The sequence below is a fragment of the Gorilla gorilla genome, chromosome 4, assembly GCF_029281585.2.
Source record: "Gorilla gorilla gorilla isolate KB3781 chromosome 4, NHGRI_mGorGor1-v2.1_pri, whole genome shotgun sequence".
NCBI classification, from domain to species: Eukaryota; Metazoa; Chordata; class Mammalia; order Primates; family Hominidae; genus Gorilla; species Gorilla gorilla.
The window spans coordinates 157,451,991-157,470,690 of NC_073228.2; the positions used below are offsets into that span (position 1 = coordinate 157,451,991).

At 42.6% G+C, this 18,700-nt stretch overlaps 1 protein-coding gene across 6 annotated transcripts in view; it reads left to right on the forward strand.

The window, feature by feature from the left end:
• The window catches only part of GRIA1 (glutamate ionotropic receptor AMPA type subunit 1), a 322,677-nt gene that overhangs the window by 141,847 nt on the left and 162,130 nt on the right, over positions 1 to 18,700 (forward strand). For all 6 annotated transcript variants that reach the window (XM_019028221.4, XM_004042863.5, XM_055389529.2 and 3 more), the window contains 2 exons: positions 14,601 to 14,840; positions 17,987 to 18,171. In XM_019028221.4, coding sequence (XP_018883766.1) covers positions 14,601 to 14,840; positions 17,987 to 18,171 — 425 coding nt within the window. The remainder of the gene's footprint in view (positions 1 to 14,600; positions 14,841 to 17,986; positions 18,172 to 18,700) is intronic.

Here is an 18,700-nt window from a genome sequence, read left to right on the forward strand (position 1 = left end):
GACATCTTTAGAGGGACGTGCATCCATGTTTTCTTTAGTCAATCTGCATGACCAAACTTACAGCTAATTTTTGAAAGGCATATGTGATCTGATGGCGGAGAAAATCCTACCAAAAGTCAGGCAGCTGGGTTTTCTTTTTCTAGTTTGATATTTATTGGCTGTGCTACTCAGAGCAAGCAACTTAACCCTTGGAAGCTCATCTAGAAAAGGACAATAATAATATCCTGTGCAGCCCACCTCATATTTGGGTTATGCAGTTTAAATAGATGGATGGCTTACATGTATCTAGGACTTTGGTAAGCTTATTCCTTCATTTGATCCTCACAGCGCATAAGGCAGATACTATGGTCCTCCTGTCACAGGTGAGCAGACCAGTACATATTCAATAAACCGTTATTGAACATCTACTATGTCAGGGTCAGGGACAGGCCCTGAGACTTTTGAAATAGATTAGATCCAGCCCTGTCCTACAGAAGTTCACAGTCTGATGAAGAAGACAGATATGAAAATGTGAAATTATAGAATATCAAGATACATGCTAAGACAGTACATTAGAACCTTAGAGGAGGAAGTAATGAATTTTTTCTGGAAGGAGTGAAAAGCTTTCCACTGGAGTCAACATCTGGCTGGGGTCTTGAAGGATGTGTAGAAGTTTTCCAGGTATGGAGGGGCATTTTTGAGAAGGATGTACAAAAGTATGCAGGCCTGGAAGGAAATGGTTCATATGCAACTATGTGGGTGGGGCCTCAGGTAATTGGCAAACTGTTAGGAATGAGGCTGGAGAGTGAATCAGGGGCAGGGAGGCTCCTGCTTATGGATCTGTCTGTGAGTGAGTTATGCAAAAGCAGGAAAACTAGTACATTTGCTTCATTTTCATTCTTTCCTCAAATGCTTCCCCCAGTTTCATAGTATACATGTTCCTGTGCCTTATACTCCCTTCTTCCTTGCTTACTGTTTCCTCCAGAATTAATTTGAATCTCAGACTTTTTCCTGGAACTCTTAATTTTAGCAGGGATATACAAAGAGAACAGTCCAGGATAGTGAGAAATGCCTTTTTTTCTCCAAATGTCTCCCGGAATTCTGTTACTTAGCAGGAGTTGTTTCCTGCCATGTTTTGAGAAACTTTGAAAAGTGATTCAAATGTTGGTACAAAGGGAACTAAATACTTGGTAGTGAGGAGCATCTTGGCAGAGAAGGCAGCTGAGCTTTTGCTAAAGTCTCAGTGGTTGAAACTGTCCAGGAGGCCTGAGTTTTGGTCCCTGGGCTGGGCAGCATGTGCTCTTGGTTGTCATGCCTCCATTCCTCCTTCTGGAAAATAGTAAAGAAGAAAATGTGTAAGTTAGAGAGGTGAAAGAGTGTTAGAGCTAATTAAATCTCACTTATTTTACTTATGAGGAAATAACTCCCAAAGAGGAGAAATGACTAAGTTCATATAAAGAACCTGCAGCTAACTTGGTCATTTAGTCATATAAAGAACCTGCAGCTTACTTGGTCATTTATGCATTTATTCCATTCAGCAGACATGTTTCAGTGCCTCCCATGTGCCAGGCACTGTGGTAGATGCTAGGACAATAGTGATAAGTAAATAAACATGATTCTTGCCCTAATCAGGGAGATGAAATTAAACAAATAAACCAAAAGTTAAACAAAATAATTAAAGATAGAGATAAGGTATGATGGAAAGAAACAAGGTACCGCAATAGAGAATAAAGAGTAGGGACCGGGCACGGTGGCTCACTCCTGTAATCCCAGCACTTTGGGAGGCCGAGGCGGGTGGATCACAAGGTCAGGACATCGAGACCATCCTGGCTAACACCGTGAAACCCCGTCTCTACTAAAAATACAAAAAAAATTAGCCAGGCGTGATGGCAGGCACCTGTAGTTCCAGCTACTCGGGAGGCTGAGGCAGGAGAATGGCGTGAACCCAGGAGGTGGAGCTTGCAGTGAGCCGAGATCGCGCCACTGCACTCCAGCCTGGGCAACAGAGTGAGACTCCATCTCAAAAAAAAAAAAAAGAAAAAAAAAAAGAGTAGGATGAGTATTTTAGAGAAGGCCTCTATGAAGAGAGAACATTTTAAGCTGACATCTGAAGAATGCGAAGGGGTCAGCCACTTAAAGAGGGTTGGAAGAGCTTGCTAGGAGATAACAGCTTGTGCAAAACCTCAAGGCAAGAAAGTCGGGACTGTCCTGAAAGGTAAGAGAAAGACCAGCATGAAGCCCAGGCAGAGGTGGCATGGCCTGGAAGCAGATGTGGTGGGAGAGATAGGCAGGGCCAGAACTCAGAGCCTCAGAGTTCAAAGAGCCCTTATTGGCAGACTCTTGATTGATCTCACACCCCTGCGGAAAAGGAAAGGCAAGTATACGTGCATTGCAAGACTCTATTGGCCGAGCATTTGTTTCAAATGTCGTTTTCGCAGCATGCTTTGCTGAGACCATAGATTACAAAAACAGAAATAAAAATGATTCAGCTTTTCTTCTGTGTCTACCCCTCAACTTAATTAGTGCTCACAGCTCCAGAAATCAGTTGAGGACAGGGGTCAGGAGTGAATTCAGATATAGATGAAGTGGGACTTAGTTTCTGGTGTTGCCACTTGGTTTTAAAGATGCAGAACTTCTTATCTTCCATAGCTTTATTTTATCCTTCATTTTTGTCCTTTCACTTCCTCAGTGGATAAATCCTAGCTAGAAGATGAATTTTGCTGATTTAGGGCACCTCGGGCTGTCCTCTGTAGCTTTCAGTAAAGCTTTGTCTTGATTGACAGATGCTGATCAAGTTCATGGGTATGCATTACAGTGTACGTTTGCTGGTTGACCTAGGAAAACCCATTTGCACGTATGACTTTCATAGGAAAAGAATGGCAAATAAGAAACAAAATATTTTTTTTCTGCCACTCACCCAAGGAACAGAAATTAAGACAGCCAAAGGAAGAGTCTGCCTTCATTTAACGGATGATTTACCTGGTGTTCCTTGCAGTAGTGGTTCATTCGTGAGCCAGCAGAAAGTACTTTGTGACTATGGGGATTGCGGAGATGACTGGGCCAGGAGGGGAAGCTGTAAAGCTAATCTCTCCCACAACCCACTTCTCTTTGGCTAATGGCTTTGCTTTTGTTTGTTCTGCTTTGGCTGGTTCATGTGCTAGTTCCCAAAGGCTGCACAAAGGCAGAGCTAGGTAGATGTACTCCCTACCAGGGCTCTTTAGTGAATCCCACCTCCTAGCCCCAGATGAGGCTGAGTGAACACTCACTCCAGCCTTGGACTGTAGCCTTTACTGTGGCCCCTGAACCTAACCAAGAATGAGACTTGTTGACCCAAGGCTCAGACCCCAAGTCTCACATCCCTTATTTCAAACAGAGCTCCTCACCCCAGTTCCAGACTGAGCCCCTGGCCCAGCATTCCTGGCTGAGTCCACACATGTGGTAGAGCCTTGGCCTCAAAGGGTCCATCCACAATGTTGTGAGTCCCTTGGTACATATTCACTTTTTGAATGAACCTCTGAGAAACCCTGCCCTCTCAAGACTGGGGTCTCCTCTGCCATCTCATCAGAGTGGCTTTTAGCCATGGAGCAGTGTCATAGCCTCCTCTAGTCCAAAGCTGGCCGGTGCTAAGAAGAGGAAGCCTGGAACTCAGAACCTCTGTCCTTGTGCCAACATGTTAGTTGCAGTCTATCTGTGAGCTTCACAGTCCCATTGACTCTTGTACAGAAATCAGCAAGCAGTGGTCTTCAGTCAAACTGGGACCTCAACAATCGACTTTGGTCCTGTCAGGGTTCCTTTCCCTTACTCTTCTTAAGAGCACCCAGAGTCACCATGAAAGAACCACAAGTGGAAAAGGAATACGTGGGCTCAGACGTGTGACCATCCTTGCATGACCCTTGGCTCCTCATCTGTTCATGGGTTTAAAAGTCATCCTTCCTGCCCTGCCTACCTTATTGAGTATTCACAACAGGAAATGAATGTAAGAGATTGAAAATTGTATAATACACTATAAGTTATTATTACCTCTCCCAAATTGTCAGCATTTCATCCTTGCTATCTAGCAGCAGAATAGTGTAGGGTAGGAGTTTACAAACTACAGCCCACAGGCCAAACTCAGCCCAAGGCCAGATTTTCTAAATAAAGTTTTATTGAAACACAGCAACACTCATTTGTTTACATATTGTCTTTGGCTGCCTTCATGCTATAAAAGTAGCACTGAGTAGTGCAGCAGAGACCATATGGCCCGCAAAACCTAAGATATTTACTATTTGGCTTTTTGCAGAAGAAGTTTGCCTATACCTGGCGTAGAAGAGCAAAGTGAGGACTCTGAAGTTGGAATGCCTGTGTTTGGATTCTGAATCTTCTACTTAATGGCTATATGACCTTGTGCAAGTTAATTAGCTTCACTTTTCTCTCTATGAAATAAAAATAAACATTGTATCCCCACCTGTGCTATCAAATTAGCATTAAACGAGTAATTCATGTAAGGCACTTAGCTTAGTATTTGGCACATAGTGAGTGCTCAGTGTTGGCTGTTATTATTATCCAAAGAATGAAAGCTCTGGTTTGTGTTGATGGACTCTCAGGGGATGGAGTAGCATGGTTTATGGCACAGGCCATGGAGTAGGACAGAACATTATTTATATCCCAGCTCTGCCACTCACCACATGAATGACTCAGAGAAGATTAATTAATCTCCCTGAACTTCAGCTTCCTCATGCATGAAATAGGAAAAAGAAATTAGAGGGTTATTGTGAAGAGTAAGTGATAAAATGCATGTGAAGTGCCAAGAATAGAATTTGGAACATAGTAAACACTCAATAGGTGATATAACTACAATAATAAAGAAGAAGAAGAATGGTACTTTTCTAAGTAGTACTAGCTTCTCAGAACAAATAGAGTGACTACTATGCGAACATCATGTGAGGCAGGAGGTTCTACTTATCATTAGTAATGCTCTGGACACCAGGTTTTGCATATTCCAGGCACATGTAAATTAAATACACTTTAAAATGGAGTTGTTTAGACAGCTGTCTAGGCTTTTTTCTAGGCCAATAGTCCTTCAAGACCAGGTACCTCTCTGTACTAACAATCCATGACTCTATGACTGTTCTTAGGTGAAGTGATAGGTCAAGGAGAACAGCATACATGTTGAGTCACTCTATGGACCATCCCTGAAAGTTCCTCTTCTCATAATAACACGTGGGGACACAGTGATGCTAAGGAGTTTGCCATATGGGGTGAAAATGCTCTCATTTTGAACCCATTCAACATCTTCAGGGTTGAGTTCTGTAATGGGATGTAAATCTTCTTTCCTGGGGAGAAATGGCTGAGGAGACTGGGTGTTGTAGGTGGAATACATTAAGGCTGGCGGGGTTTGAGTGCCAGCCCAAGAGCACAGCTCTCATTCTCGGTTGGCCTAAGCTAACAGGGAGTGATCAAGTTCAGTGGACTGAAGCACAGGGGAGTATTACGTATCTTCCAGACCTGTGGATGCTAGGTGGGCAACCTAATTTAGAGGAATATGAAACAAGTAACAGCATCATGCAATTTTGGTTATTCCCTACCTAGCTCTTTACGTGTTATTGTTCATTATATTAGCAGAAAAATGAGGATTTGGAGAGCCTCTTCCTTCAAGGGAGCTTACATCTCAATTTCAGGTGAAAAGGCATAAGTACACAAAAAGTTACTTGATAATATAAAATAAAATAATCAATTCATTCAGTGCAAGACATGTCATGAAAGAAAGATGGGTCAACTTAGTATCCATAGATTAAAATAGGTAAATGACTTGCATTCATTCATTTATTCTTATATTCATTCATGTCCAAAAATATTGTGTAGTCATTATGGGAACCCTTCAAAGGGATATGAATAATAATATAAGCTTTATGAGGGCAAAGGCATCATCTGTCTTATTTACCACTCTATTCCACAGTGTCTAGCCCATAGAGGAAAGACAAGGACTGAGTTAGACATAGATCCTTATTTAATACTCAGTGTTTAGATGTATGTAGTTCCTAACACATTTGTGGACATTCATGGAGCTCCTAACATGATTTTGGGCTCTAATTTATGAAATACTGCAATCAGACATTTAGTAGACATCTGTTGGTTTGATACGCCCAGCATGCATCTCCTCTCTGTTCACAGCACCTTAATTTTCCTCTGGCTGGTAGCTTAGTAACATGGATAGTTGTTCTGCTTCCCTTGACCCAGGGGCGGCCCATGCCTAAGCAAGGCTAATCTTGAACTGTATAAACAGTTATCACAAATGGCTGGAGCAATGGTGAGACTCTAAAGAGACTGTCCATGAAATGCTGACATCTAGATTTCTAGAGCTGCTGCAATTTCTGTCTTATATGAGGCACTTTTTCAGCTGGGGCTTCCTCGTATCGTTCCAAAATTCTGTTCTTACAAATTACAGAACCTAAACTAATAAAGCATGGGTGTTAGATAAAAAATTGATAAGACGCACACATTTTTATGTACATTTAAAAGATGGGTGGAGACTTTCAGTTTATAGCTAGGAGTAGGGAGGCGTAAGGGTCTTTATGAAGGAGATGGCATTTGAGCTTAACTTTTAAAGAATGGAAAGGATCTGCAAAGATCCTTAAAGAAAGAAAGCAGGAGGCAGGAGGCAGGAGGCCTGTGCAGGCTGGAGCAGGGGCATGAGTGTAGGCCCAGAGCCTACGGCCGAGAAACAACTGAAAAACAGCCACGTCTGTGCTGGAACTCAGTGAACTCACTGAGCATCCCATGTCTGTCGTGCCATTACACTTAAGTCAGATGTTCCTGTTCCCATTTTCTAGCTTATCCCACTGAGTCACAACAACCTTCCCCTCCATTGTCTCTCATCCATGGACTGGACTTGAGCTATGGGATGTTAGAGAGGAAAGATCTTGTGAGACCAGCTAGGACTGACCCTCTTAGGCCAAAGTGATGTGCTACAGCCCTCCAGGCACCCATGCCACACATGAAGTGCTGGGTACCTTAGAGGAGCTCAGTTTTACTCAGAGAGCTATGTGATCTCTTTCTCCTCACCTGCATCTCTACTGCTTTCCTCCTTTCCCCCTATACTGTGTCCACATGGGCGTTCTGTTTCTCAAGCTCTTCAGTCTTGTTCCTGAGCCTCATTCAGAGCCTCTGTTCCATTCCTTCTGCCTGAGACTGTTTCTTTAGCCTTTAGCCTGGCTGGCTCCTTCTTAGGGTTCATTTCTCAGCTCCAATGCTAGTGACCCAGAGAGGTCTCCCTGACCATCCTGTCTAAAATAGTCCCGCCAGTCACTCTCACATCATCCCGTTTTATTTTCTTTGTAATATTCGCAGCATCCAAAATGGCCTTGTTTATTCACATGTCATCTCTCTCCCTCTCTAGAGCCTAAGCTCCAAGAGAGCAGGGACTTATCTTTTTATCCAGTGATGTATACCCCTAGCACCAGCTTGCTGCCTAGCATACACTACACATTCAGGAAACTCTTGTTGGATGGGTGAATGATTAGGCAGAAGAAAGTTGGAGAGAAGAAACAGAAAATTTCAATCTGTAGGACCTCACATCCCCAGTGAGTACAAAAGTTCTATTACAGGTACTTCACCAAAACAAAAAAAGTTTGAGAAACACTGATTTAGTTTAAACTCTGTTATCCAGAGAGGAAAAATGCAGCCCAGAGAGGAGAAGGGGCTTGTTCACAGATGTGCTTCTTTGCACTTACTTCTCCACAATCATGTCAGGCACCTGAAGATTTTTATAAGGGAAGCTCCAGTTGATCAGTCTGTTTGCCCTGGCCCCCTGCCCTTGGTTACATATGTCAGCCCACAGGGTGAGTATAAATTCCAGGACCAGTGAGCCCAGCCTTGTTCTAATTCTTAGCCTCGTATGCAGTACCACATCTCATTGGCTTTCAATGCCTAGTAATTAAGACCCATGCTTAATAATAAATACACAAATATGACCTGGGAGGATGGCTTTTCTTCCACATCTCCTTTTGCAGCCATCTTCCAACTGGGCATCAGGGCCTGGATGAAGAGAGTTCTTGTGAGGCTCGAATGAATCCAAAACCAAAGTGAAATGCTACATTGACACATGACACAATGACCTAACTTCTCCAGCCCAGGCAAGGCCCTTGGCAACCTAGTCCCCACCCATCTCCAACTCTGTGCCATACCCCGACCCCAGTCATACTGGTGTTTCCAGAGTTTTTCTGTTGTGCCCTTCTCTTTTATCTTGGTGCTTTGGATAAAGTGGTCCCTCTATCTAGACACAGGAACAAGGTGCTTAACACTGTGCCCGGCCTCTGCTAAAGGACCCAGTTAACACTGACTATAATAGCAGTTATGATCATTTATCCTGTGGCTGATCCCTTTATTATTCTCTCAAATCACCCTTTATTTTCCTTAATGTAAAACTCACTGAACACTTGCTTAAGCTCTGTGAAGGCAGAAAACATGTCTGTCTTGTGTAATTGTGGTACCCCAATTTTCTGGCAATATTAGTTTCTGGTGCCAATAAATATCTGTTGAATTTACTAAATAAATGATAACATTGTATCTAGTAAATGACAGACACCCTGGATGTGTCTCAGAATCCTAAGTAAATGTGATATTGTTTAAGGGCTTAGGGATGATTTATATCTATTATGGTAATTCTTTGCATGTCAGCATTATATCTAGGATACAAGAGAATATAAAAAGGGATGGACAGGCACTCTTATTGTCCTCTGAGTGATGGAAATAAAGCACATCCTTTGATGTCACAACGTTGGAGTAAGATGATGAAGAATGTGATTCCCACCAATAAGGATAGAATTATTCCAGGAGGGGAATGAGTGCCTGAAAGTCCCCCCATTCACACATACCTTTGATCTCCCTCCCCTAAAATGAAGCTGTCCTGTCACCTCATTATCTGCTATTTACAATGAGGCTGCCACATTCCCAGGGACAGGAGCCAAGGAGAAATGTCGGTGTGAGAGGCCTTAAATGAAGTGACAATAAAAAAGGAGTTGTTAATGCCAGGAGTTCCCTCCCTGGGAGAGAGCTCTCAGGGCCAGTGCCCAGGGCTGGGAGATTTATTGATACTAAGTGGATGGTGCCCTAACCAGGAGTGATTATCAAAGAGGTTTGAGTGAGGTGAGGATAGAATTGGACAGCCCGCACCGTGCAGTGTGTGGGTTTTCCTGCTCTCACTGGTTCCTGCCCTCCTGCTTCCCCAAGAGGGAATTCCTGGCCTCGTTTTTTACTCACTCTGATTGTTGGACACGCTCTGCTACAGAGTTTCTTGGAGGCAGGGCCCTCAGAATCTGACACTCTGGCAGGGCTCCCTGAATGCTCTCTCTATCTCTGCCAGGCCTTTGCTGTTGCTGTTCCTTCTACCCATATACAGTACTCTTTATGCACATGTAACTGTACCAAAACCCCTCTCCTGGCTGATTCCTCCTTATCTTTCAGTGTCAAAGCTGGCACTTCCTCTTGGAAGCTTTCTTTGAGGTCCCCAAAGGCTGGGGTTAGGTGTCCCTGCCTGCTGAACTCATCCTTAACATAGCATGTAGACTGAATTGCTATTGCCTACATAGTTGTCAGTCTCTCCCATTGTCCAAGTGACAATCCCAAAGTGGTTGGGGATGGGCTGGTTTACCACTCCATTGCCTAACATAGTGTCTTCACAAGTGCCAGATACTGGGTGTCAAATGGTGGGTGGATGGATAGATGGACCAAAGAATAGGTGTGTATGTGTATAGACTTCCCAGGGATGAGACAGGAATACATCAAACATACCACTCAATTTTATTTGCTTATATTTCAATAGATTCTAATGTAGTAATGCCTCTTTATCTGGCATCAGGGGAAGACAGTGTGCTACATGAGAGGATTTTCCAGAAACTGAAGCTGACCCATGTCCCAAGACTATTTCAAACATCCATGACATATCACAGACATTAAGGACTCAAGCTCTGTCGTCAGACTGGTAGAGGTCATCTCTCAACTTGCCTTGTGCTGTTTCTAGACCTCACTTCTCCAATTTGAAACCCACCTCAGGGAATGAAAGGAGTTAATGTAGGGAAATGTCCTTGGCACAGTGTCTGGCACTTGGCAGGTGTTGAAGTATCAGCTCTTAATTATTACTATCAGAAAGCATTACAGGCCAGTCACAGTGGCTCACACCTGTAATCCCAGCACTTTAAGAGGCTGAGGTGGGAGGATCGCTTGAGACCAGCAGTTCAAGACCAGCTTGCGCAACACAATGAGATACCAACTCTACAGTCTGGAGCTGCAGTGAGCCATGATGGCACCACTGCACTCCAGCCCAGGTGACGGAGCCAGACCCTGTTTCAGAAAAAAAAAAAAAAAAAAAAAAAACAAGAAGAAGAGGAAGAAAGAGAACACCATATTCAAGTGCTTTCTAAATGGCAAATACTGCGTTTCATCCCAGCAACATGATGGAAGTCTGTGCATTAACCCAGTACACACAGAGTTCTGATTCTGAAAAATGCCCCATCTCTTCTCTCCTACTTGTCATATCTGACAATGTAGTCTCCATCTCTGGCTCCCTTTCTAGTCTGCCTCCTTTCATCTCTCTACTGGGTAACTTATTCACATAGCAGGTTAAAAGTTGTGTCTTAACACTTAAGACTCCAAATGCATCTATTCAGAAGTCACAAAGGTAAATCTGTTCAGGAAAGTGAGATATGAGCTGAGGCACAACTCCTGCAGAGTAGTGATCTTTGCAAAGAGGTAAGAAAAGCAGGTTGCAGGCAGGAGGGGGACAGTTAGTGCAGGATCCCAGGATTTTGTTACAAGGGAATCCAAGAACTCAGAGACTTACCTGCTTACTGGATTTGAAAAAGTGCACTGGGGGTTGCTAGAATTTGACTAAATAACTAAAATATTGTCGAATCAGTAAACATTTTCCAATCAATTAGACTAGACTCTAGAATGTCAGAGTCTGAAAGGGCATTAAACATTATAGAGATCAAACAATCATTTCACAAATGGGAAAGCTGAGGCCTAGGAGAGCGTGGGATTTACTTAAAGTCGTACAAGTACTCTGTAATGATAAAACCAAAAAGAGAATCGTCCAGGTCTTCTGACAGCTAGCCTAGTACTTTGTCTACAGAACCATGTTATCTCTTCTGATTGAATATTGGTTGTGACAGATTCAAAGTAGATATAATACCTCACAATTACTAATTATATTTATCAACATTTAACCAATGACTGCCTTCTCCCACAGGCCTTGGGCCTATAGGGTCTGTCTGTCTGTTTCTGTCTCTCTCTCTTTCTTTTTCTTCCTCTCTCTCTGCTGTTGCTTAGGTTTGGCTGAAGTGTAGAAATGGTCTGACAGTCAGGCACTGAGCAACTCTGGGAGCCAGGGTTCACTCAAGTAAATCCAGGCCAGGCTACTTCCAAGCCGTGCTCTTTTAGGGAGTAGTGGGTAAATGCACCCTCTTAGCCTTAGAGGAAAAAGCACTCTGTTTAAGGTAAGAGATGTTTGCAGAAGGGGAAAATGAGGAGATAATTTGAAGGGGAAAATGTCCTGGCCTCCTGTGTGTCTAAGGATTTGTTGTGTCTGCCTGCTCCCATTTCGTCCACCCCCATCTCACCCTTTCCTACTTCACTTCTAAAGTCCTAGCAAGAAACACCATCCAGGAGGGCCCCAGAGGCCCAACTAAATGTGTGAAACCAAGTAGGTGACATGAGGGAATAGATCTGGATCATAAGATTTATATCCTGTAGGATAATATTTTATTGCAGCAAGGGGAGAGAAGAGATCCTAAAAATACTGTAGAGAGTATATTATAATATTTTAATGAGGTTTATGTGCTCCCCATATACACTTCACCCTGGATGATGGATTGTGCATTTTGACAAATCTATATTTAACATTGGGAGAATAATATGTGATGTATGCTTCCTGGTAGAGAAATCATATTTATGGAAATCTTTATTCTAGTTATTATAATAGACATTTAAAGACAGTGCCTATTGTGGGCTGTGGATAGATAGAGTGTCCTTATTAGGGTGGAGGAGAAAATAGTGTGAGTGGCAGAGGATAAATGGCTACCTTAGAAGACAGCAACCCAGGCAGGGGAGCAACTGGTTCAGGGTGACCCAAGAGTCACATCTCTGGTTGGGTTCAGCTCCTCCTCAGCCCCTGCTGCAGGTCATATGCCCTCATCAAGCACTCATCATTCATTTATTTATCAAATATTTATTAAGCATCTACCATGTCCCAGACACCCTGCTCGCTTTTGGGCACAAAGAAGCATGTCCTAATTTTCAGGGAATTCACATTGACTAAAACAGCCACACATATATACAAATAAACAAAGAAAATTATTTTAGATTAATTAAAGAATGGGAAATAAGACAGAGTGATGTGATACAGACTGATGAGGGGTCACTATTTAGAAGAGGCGATGAAGCAAGATCTATACAGAGAGGTGAGATTTGGGCTGAGGCACAACTGCTACAAAGGAGTGATGTTTGCAAAGAGGTAAGGGAAGAGCATTGCAGGAAGGAGGGGAACAGCTGGTGCAGAGTCTCCCATGCAGAATGAGCTTGGAGCCCAGAGGAACAGAGTGAAAGCCAGTGTGGCTACAGCAGGCAGCAAGTAGAAGACGGGTGTAAGTTAGGTGAAGTCAGAGGAGCAGGCTATTCATGCTCTGTGTGATGGTCAGATGTTGAGACTTTTCCTGTGTGCAATGGGAAAACTTTGAGTGGATTTGCACAAGGAGAAAGAACAATGTGTTTTGTTTGTTTTGTCTTTGTTGTTTAAATAAGATCTCTCTGGCTTCTGGGTAGAGAAGTGATTTTGTCACCGAAAACCAAATGTCATAAAGCTCAAGGCCATGAACACCACCTTCAGATACCAGGAGGGCTATAGAGTGGGTCAAGAGCAAGAATTGTGTGAAACCAGAATCTCAGTAACTAGAAGTGTGCAAGCAGATGTTAATGATCACCTGCCAGGTTTCCTGCAGATGGTATGCTGGCTTTCAGTGGGAGTAGGACAGATGGGTTATATGGTTCAGCTGCAATCCTTAAGAGATTATGACCTTTAAAGCCCATTTTCTCTAGGGACTAACAGAAAACGGAGACTCACAGTAGACAATTAGGTACCACTGGTTAATTGCATTCTTTATTGCAGCATGGCCCAAAAGATTTTCAATAACATTTCAAAAGTATTCACCAAAAAAAGGTCTTGAAGGCAAATAGATTTGACAAAATCTGGGATGAAAATGGGTAGAATTCCTCACAATCTTTTATGCAGCTAATGTGAAGTATAAAACTCTAAAACAGGGACAAAGTATGCACCATTTCCCAAATGTATTTGACCAAAGAAGACTTATTTTTTAAGGAGCACCTTGTGGGGCTATAGTTTCATGAAACCTTCTGGGCAATGGTCGCATACTGTAATTTGAGATCCCATACACAGTGGCAATGTGGGGTTCTGGAAACAGGTGGTATGGTAAAAAGAGTAAAGGATCTAAGAGCATTAACTTTTTTATCTTAAAAGAAAAAAATAATAATACCTAAGTCACAAGGATGTGATGAGGACTAAACAGCCTAACATATGTAAAAGGACCACAAAGCACTCTAAAATACTGTTCTCATGACAAGGATGAATGACTTTCCTCACCATCCACCTTGGAAGGGCAATTTTTAGGCATTGAAGATGGCTTTGGGGTTGGTCTCACTGGGGCAAAGATTATGAACTCTCATCCTATATCATATAGTAAAACAAAGTTTAGGAGCTGACTGACTTGGAGTTTAATCCCATGACCTTGGTCTTATTAGCATTGTATTTTAATTAGAAGTATAATCAACCACAAACCAGGATTGGTAACTGCATTGGGATCCTACAGAATCGGTCCTGTGAGTATGTTCTCACAGCTAAGCTATTACTATGGCTGATACACTGGGGGGTCTGAAAATCAGCTAGCAAGATGTACAAGCACAAAGTGAACATTAGCAGACAAATGAACACTGACAGTTAAGGGCTAGACTGGGAAAATTGACACTTGTTTTCTTAAATGTGTATCAGCAGCAATAGCTGGATTCTTCCTGTAGCACCTTTTTATGCTTCACCTTTAATTGATAGACAATGTGAGGGAAAGATCATTAGATTAAGAGTCAAGAATATCTGCCCAAGTCATATGTCCTAGCTGTGCTACCTTGAACATGTTCATTAGATTTCTGAGCCTTGGTTTCTCCCCTTTAAAAAAATGACCCAGTCATCCCTTTCTAGCCTCAATAGGGTCATTGTAGAGACCAGGTAAGGTAATAGATGAAAGTGTCTTATATACATGGCTACTGTAATTAATAACCATGACAACTTCTGGCTTCTAATAGATACCTAATAAAATTGGATTTACACAGATGAATGAGGCGTCGAACAGGTGAATGTGTGAGTGGGGTAGTTAGATGGGTAGGATGGATGGACAGTTGGATAGACTGGTGTGTTGAAAGGATGAATGGATGGATTGGTTTGTTGGATGGGTAGATGGATAGATGACAGTTGGGTGGATAATTGATGGGTTGGATGGATGAACTAGTGGATGGATTCATTTTGGAGTCATCTGACCACTTTTTGCAGTCTTCTATTCATTAATCCTTCTCTTCTCTTGTAGTCTGTTCCCAGTTCTCCAAAGGAGTCTATGCCATCTTTGGGTTTTATGAACGTAGGACTGTCAACATGCTGACCTCCTTTTGTGGGGCCCTCCACGTCTGCTTCATTACGCCGAGCTTTCCCGTTGATACATCCAATCAGTTTGTCCTTCAGCTGCGCCCTGAACTGCAGGATGCCCTCATCAGCATCATTGACCATTACAAGTGGCAGAAATTTGTCTACATTTATGATGCCGACCGGGGTAAGCCAAGGGTTAGGGGAGGGAGACTTTTGAGGGATGGAGAGAAAATTACCAGCAGAAAGGAGAATGATGCCTCACTGCTTCCCTGAAAAATATGGGAAAATTATCAAAAATGCTTTATTTCTGAGAAATCTGACTGATTTATCAGTAGCTGACCTCTAATTCAGTTTGGAAACGCATTCTGAGAATAATTCTCTTAATGCACCATGTCACTCTACAGCTCACTAAGCTTTCATGGCTCCTGAGTCCAAACTCAATGCAAAAGGACCTCAGACTTCGGAGTCAGACAGATCTGGATCTGAAACCTAGGTTCTGTCCTCTCCAGCTGTTTGACTTTGGACAAACTCTCTCTGCCTCAATTTCAGCATTTATATAATGGGGATAAAATTCTCTATGCCTTCATTTTCTCATGTCTATAATGAGGATAAAAACAATATCTATCTTATAAAGGTTTTGTGAAACTGAATGAGATGACTATGAAGTGTTCAGTGCCTGCAACATAGTAAAAACTCAAAATTCTTTCTCTGTTTTAGATGTTATCATCATCATCATCATCCTCATCATAATCTTCATCCTTCTCTGGGCTTTCTAATTCTTCCTCCTTTGAATTTAACATCACATTTTCCAAATGTTTTCTATACTTTTTCTTCTCTATGTCTTTACTCATGTTTTTCCAGTTTTCTGGAATGCACTTCCCTTCTCCAATTTACTTCTGTAAATCCTTCTCCTCTTTTGCAGGCTGTCCCTATTCCCCAATTCTCTGGATGGGAGCACTCTCTCCAACTCCCGTGGTGTTTGTCTTGTACTGTCCTACCTTCTCATTGTATACTAAATAGTCTTGTAATAATTTATTCACTACTGGTGCAAACAAATAAATGGGTCATGCAAGACCTGAAAGGTGAGACAGAGGAGTGCAGTACTGATGTGGTTGCCTGCAGGGAGTCTTAGAAAACTTTTGCATTGGAGAGAGGTTTGTGAAAGTGATTTTTCAGGCAGTTAGGCAGGCGTCGTTCAGATGGGAAGGAGCCAACAGAAGAAACCAGGAACACCCTATTTTCTTTGATTTTCTCTTCACTGTCCCCACTTTGATGACTTCCCTTCTCAGACTGCAACTATTGCAGGGGTCACCTGGAAGTCTATTTCAGGACAGCTTTGCAGCATAATGTAGCTGGAGGCCTGGAAGTAATAAAGCCAGAAAAATGTACCTTTGCTTGTGGGAGATCATCTCTGGGGTCAGCAGAAGCACCCACACTCTCAAAAGAGTTCCACCTACCTCAGAACTCAGAGCTCAGAGCCCTGCCATTTGTCAGCTGTGTGACCTTGGACTAATGACTAAATCTCTCTAAGCCTCAATTTCCACACTATAAAATAGGGATAATAATAGTACCTACCTTGAAAGATTAAGTGAATTAAAACCAGTAGAACAGTGCCAGACACACTACATTTTCAGTAAATGTTAGTCTCAAACTCACCAAACAACTTGCACTGAAAAGGAAACAAAGATAGGAAGGCATAGCAGAACCAATCTGCAGATGATTCTTGAGGCCAGATACCATATTGGTCACTGTGGAAGAGGTTAACTGTGTTACTGAAAGTCAGAAATGACATACATACAAAAAATCCATGCAAGATCAAAATAATATCTGTGAATAATTAATAATGACACCCCCCCCCCCAAGATGTTCATGTTGCAATCACTAGAACCTGCAAATATGTCTGTGTTACATGGCAAAGGAAAATGAAGGCTGCAGATGGGATTAAGGTTGCCAAACTATTGACCTTTAATAGGGTAATTATCCTGGATTATGCTGGGGGGACACAATGTAATCACAAGGTCCTTAAATGTGGAAGTTGGAGTCAGAAGAGTCAGTGTCAGAGTGGTGCAATGTGAGAAAGACGACCACCATTACTGGCCTTGAAGATGGAAGGGGCCATATGCCAAGAAATGCAGGTAGCCTCTAGAAGTTGGAATGGCAAGAGAGTGGATTCTTCCCTAGAACCTTTAGACACCAACACAGCCCTGCTGACACCTTGATTTTAGCCTGGGACACCTATCTCAAGCATCTTACCTCAAGAACTGTAAGATAGTACATTTGCGTTGTTTTAAGCCAGTAAGTGTGTGATAACTTGTTACAGCAGCAATAGGAAACTAATACACCATCTAATTCTCCAAGAAGAAACAAAGCAGCATTGAGTAATGGCCTCTCTACTCATTTAGCTATAAATCAGAAGAGAGTAGTTTAATTCAGGACACATTTTATTTATTTATTTATTTAGTTAGTTAGTTAGTTGAGACAGAGTTTCACTCTTGTCACCCAGGCTGGAGTGCAATGGCACGATGTGGGCTCACTGCAACCTCTGCCTCCCAGGTTCAAGCAATTCTCCTGCCTCAGCCTACCAGGTAGCTGGGATTACAGGTACCTGCCACCATGCCTGGCTAATTTTTGTAATTTTTTTTAGTAGAGATGGGGTTTCATCATGTTTGCCAGGCTGGTCTCAAACTCCTGACCTCAGGTGATCCACCCACCTCGACCTCCCAAAGTGCTGGGATTACAGGCGTGAGCCACTGGGCCTGGCCTGCCAGGACACATATTAAACACCTACTGTGTGGGAGACAAAGTATTAGGTATTAAAGATACTATATTGAACATTCACAAATTTGATCAGCAGTTATTAGGTGACCATTTAGATGCTAGGTTGGCACATTTAATAAGCAGTTACTGAGTGCCGAATAAAACTAACAGCTAATATTTATAAAACCCTTGCAGGTGTCAGGCTCTGCTATGTATCAGACATTCTCACTTAATCCTCATAATGACATTATGAGGTGAGCATTATTTACACCACACTTTACCTTTGAAGAAACTAAAGTTTGAAGAGGCTAATGAGCCTGCACAAGGTCATTTAGCCATATGTTGGATTTGAGCCTCAGATTGTTTTTTAATCACTAATTCTACCATCTATGTTCAGAAACACAGTGTCTGATCTCACAGAGTTCAGAGTTTTGCAGCCAGAGAAAACTAGAACTGAGTTTGGCAGAAGAGTGGGTTTGGGGGTAGCCAGGGGAGGCAGGTGCCTGAAGGGAGTGGGTGATGCCCACAAATCCTGATTGTCTGTCATTTCTCTTCTACTCATCTGAACTTTAGGCTTATCCGTCCTGCAGAAAGTCCTGGACACAGCTGCTGAGAAGAACTGGCAGGTGACAGCAGTCAACATTTTGACAACCACAGAGGAGGGATACCGGATGCTCTTTCAGGACCTGGAGAAGAAAAAGGAGCGGCTGGTGGTGGTGGACTGTGAATCAGAACGCCTCAATGCTATCTTGGGCCAGGTAGTGAAAGCAGCAAGGGCTCAGGGTGGGTGCGGGAGGTGATTCAGGAATAGCCAGACACACTTTTGCCTTGGGTGTTATAAAGAGGGTTATAAAGAGGGTTCTTGACTAGGTGAGACTAGAAGACCTCTATCTCATTTTCTGTAATTCACAAAATTTAATTCTGAAATAGCACAAACAATGGGAACCTTGACATAGGGCTTCAAATGGTTCTGAGACCTGTTAACTCCAATGTATCCCTTTATTGTAAAAAAAAAAAAAAAAAAAAAAATGCTGGATGCAGTGGCTCAGGCCTGTAATCTCAGCACTTTGGGAGACTGAGGCAGGCGGATCACCTGAGGTCAGGAGTTCAAGACTAGCCTAGCCAACATGGTGAAACCCTGCCTCCACTAAAAAAAAAAAAAAAAAAAAAAAAATTAGCTTGGTGTTGTGGCATGTACCCATAATCTCAGCTACTCAGGAGGGTGAGACAGTGAGGCAGGAGAATCCCTTGAACCTGGGAGGTGGAGGTTGCAGTGAGCCAAGATTG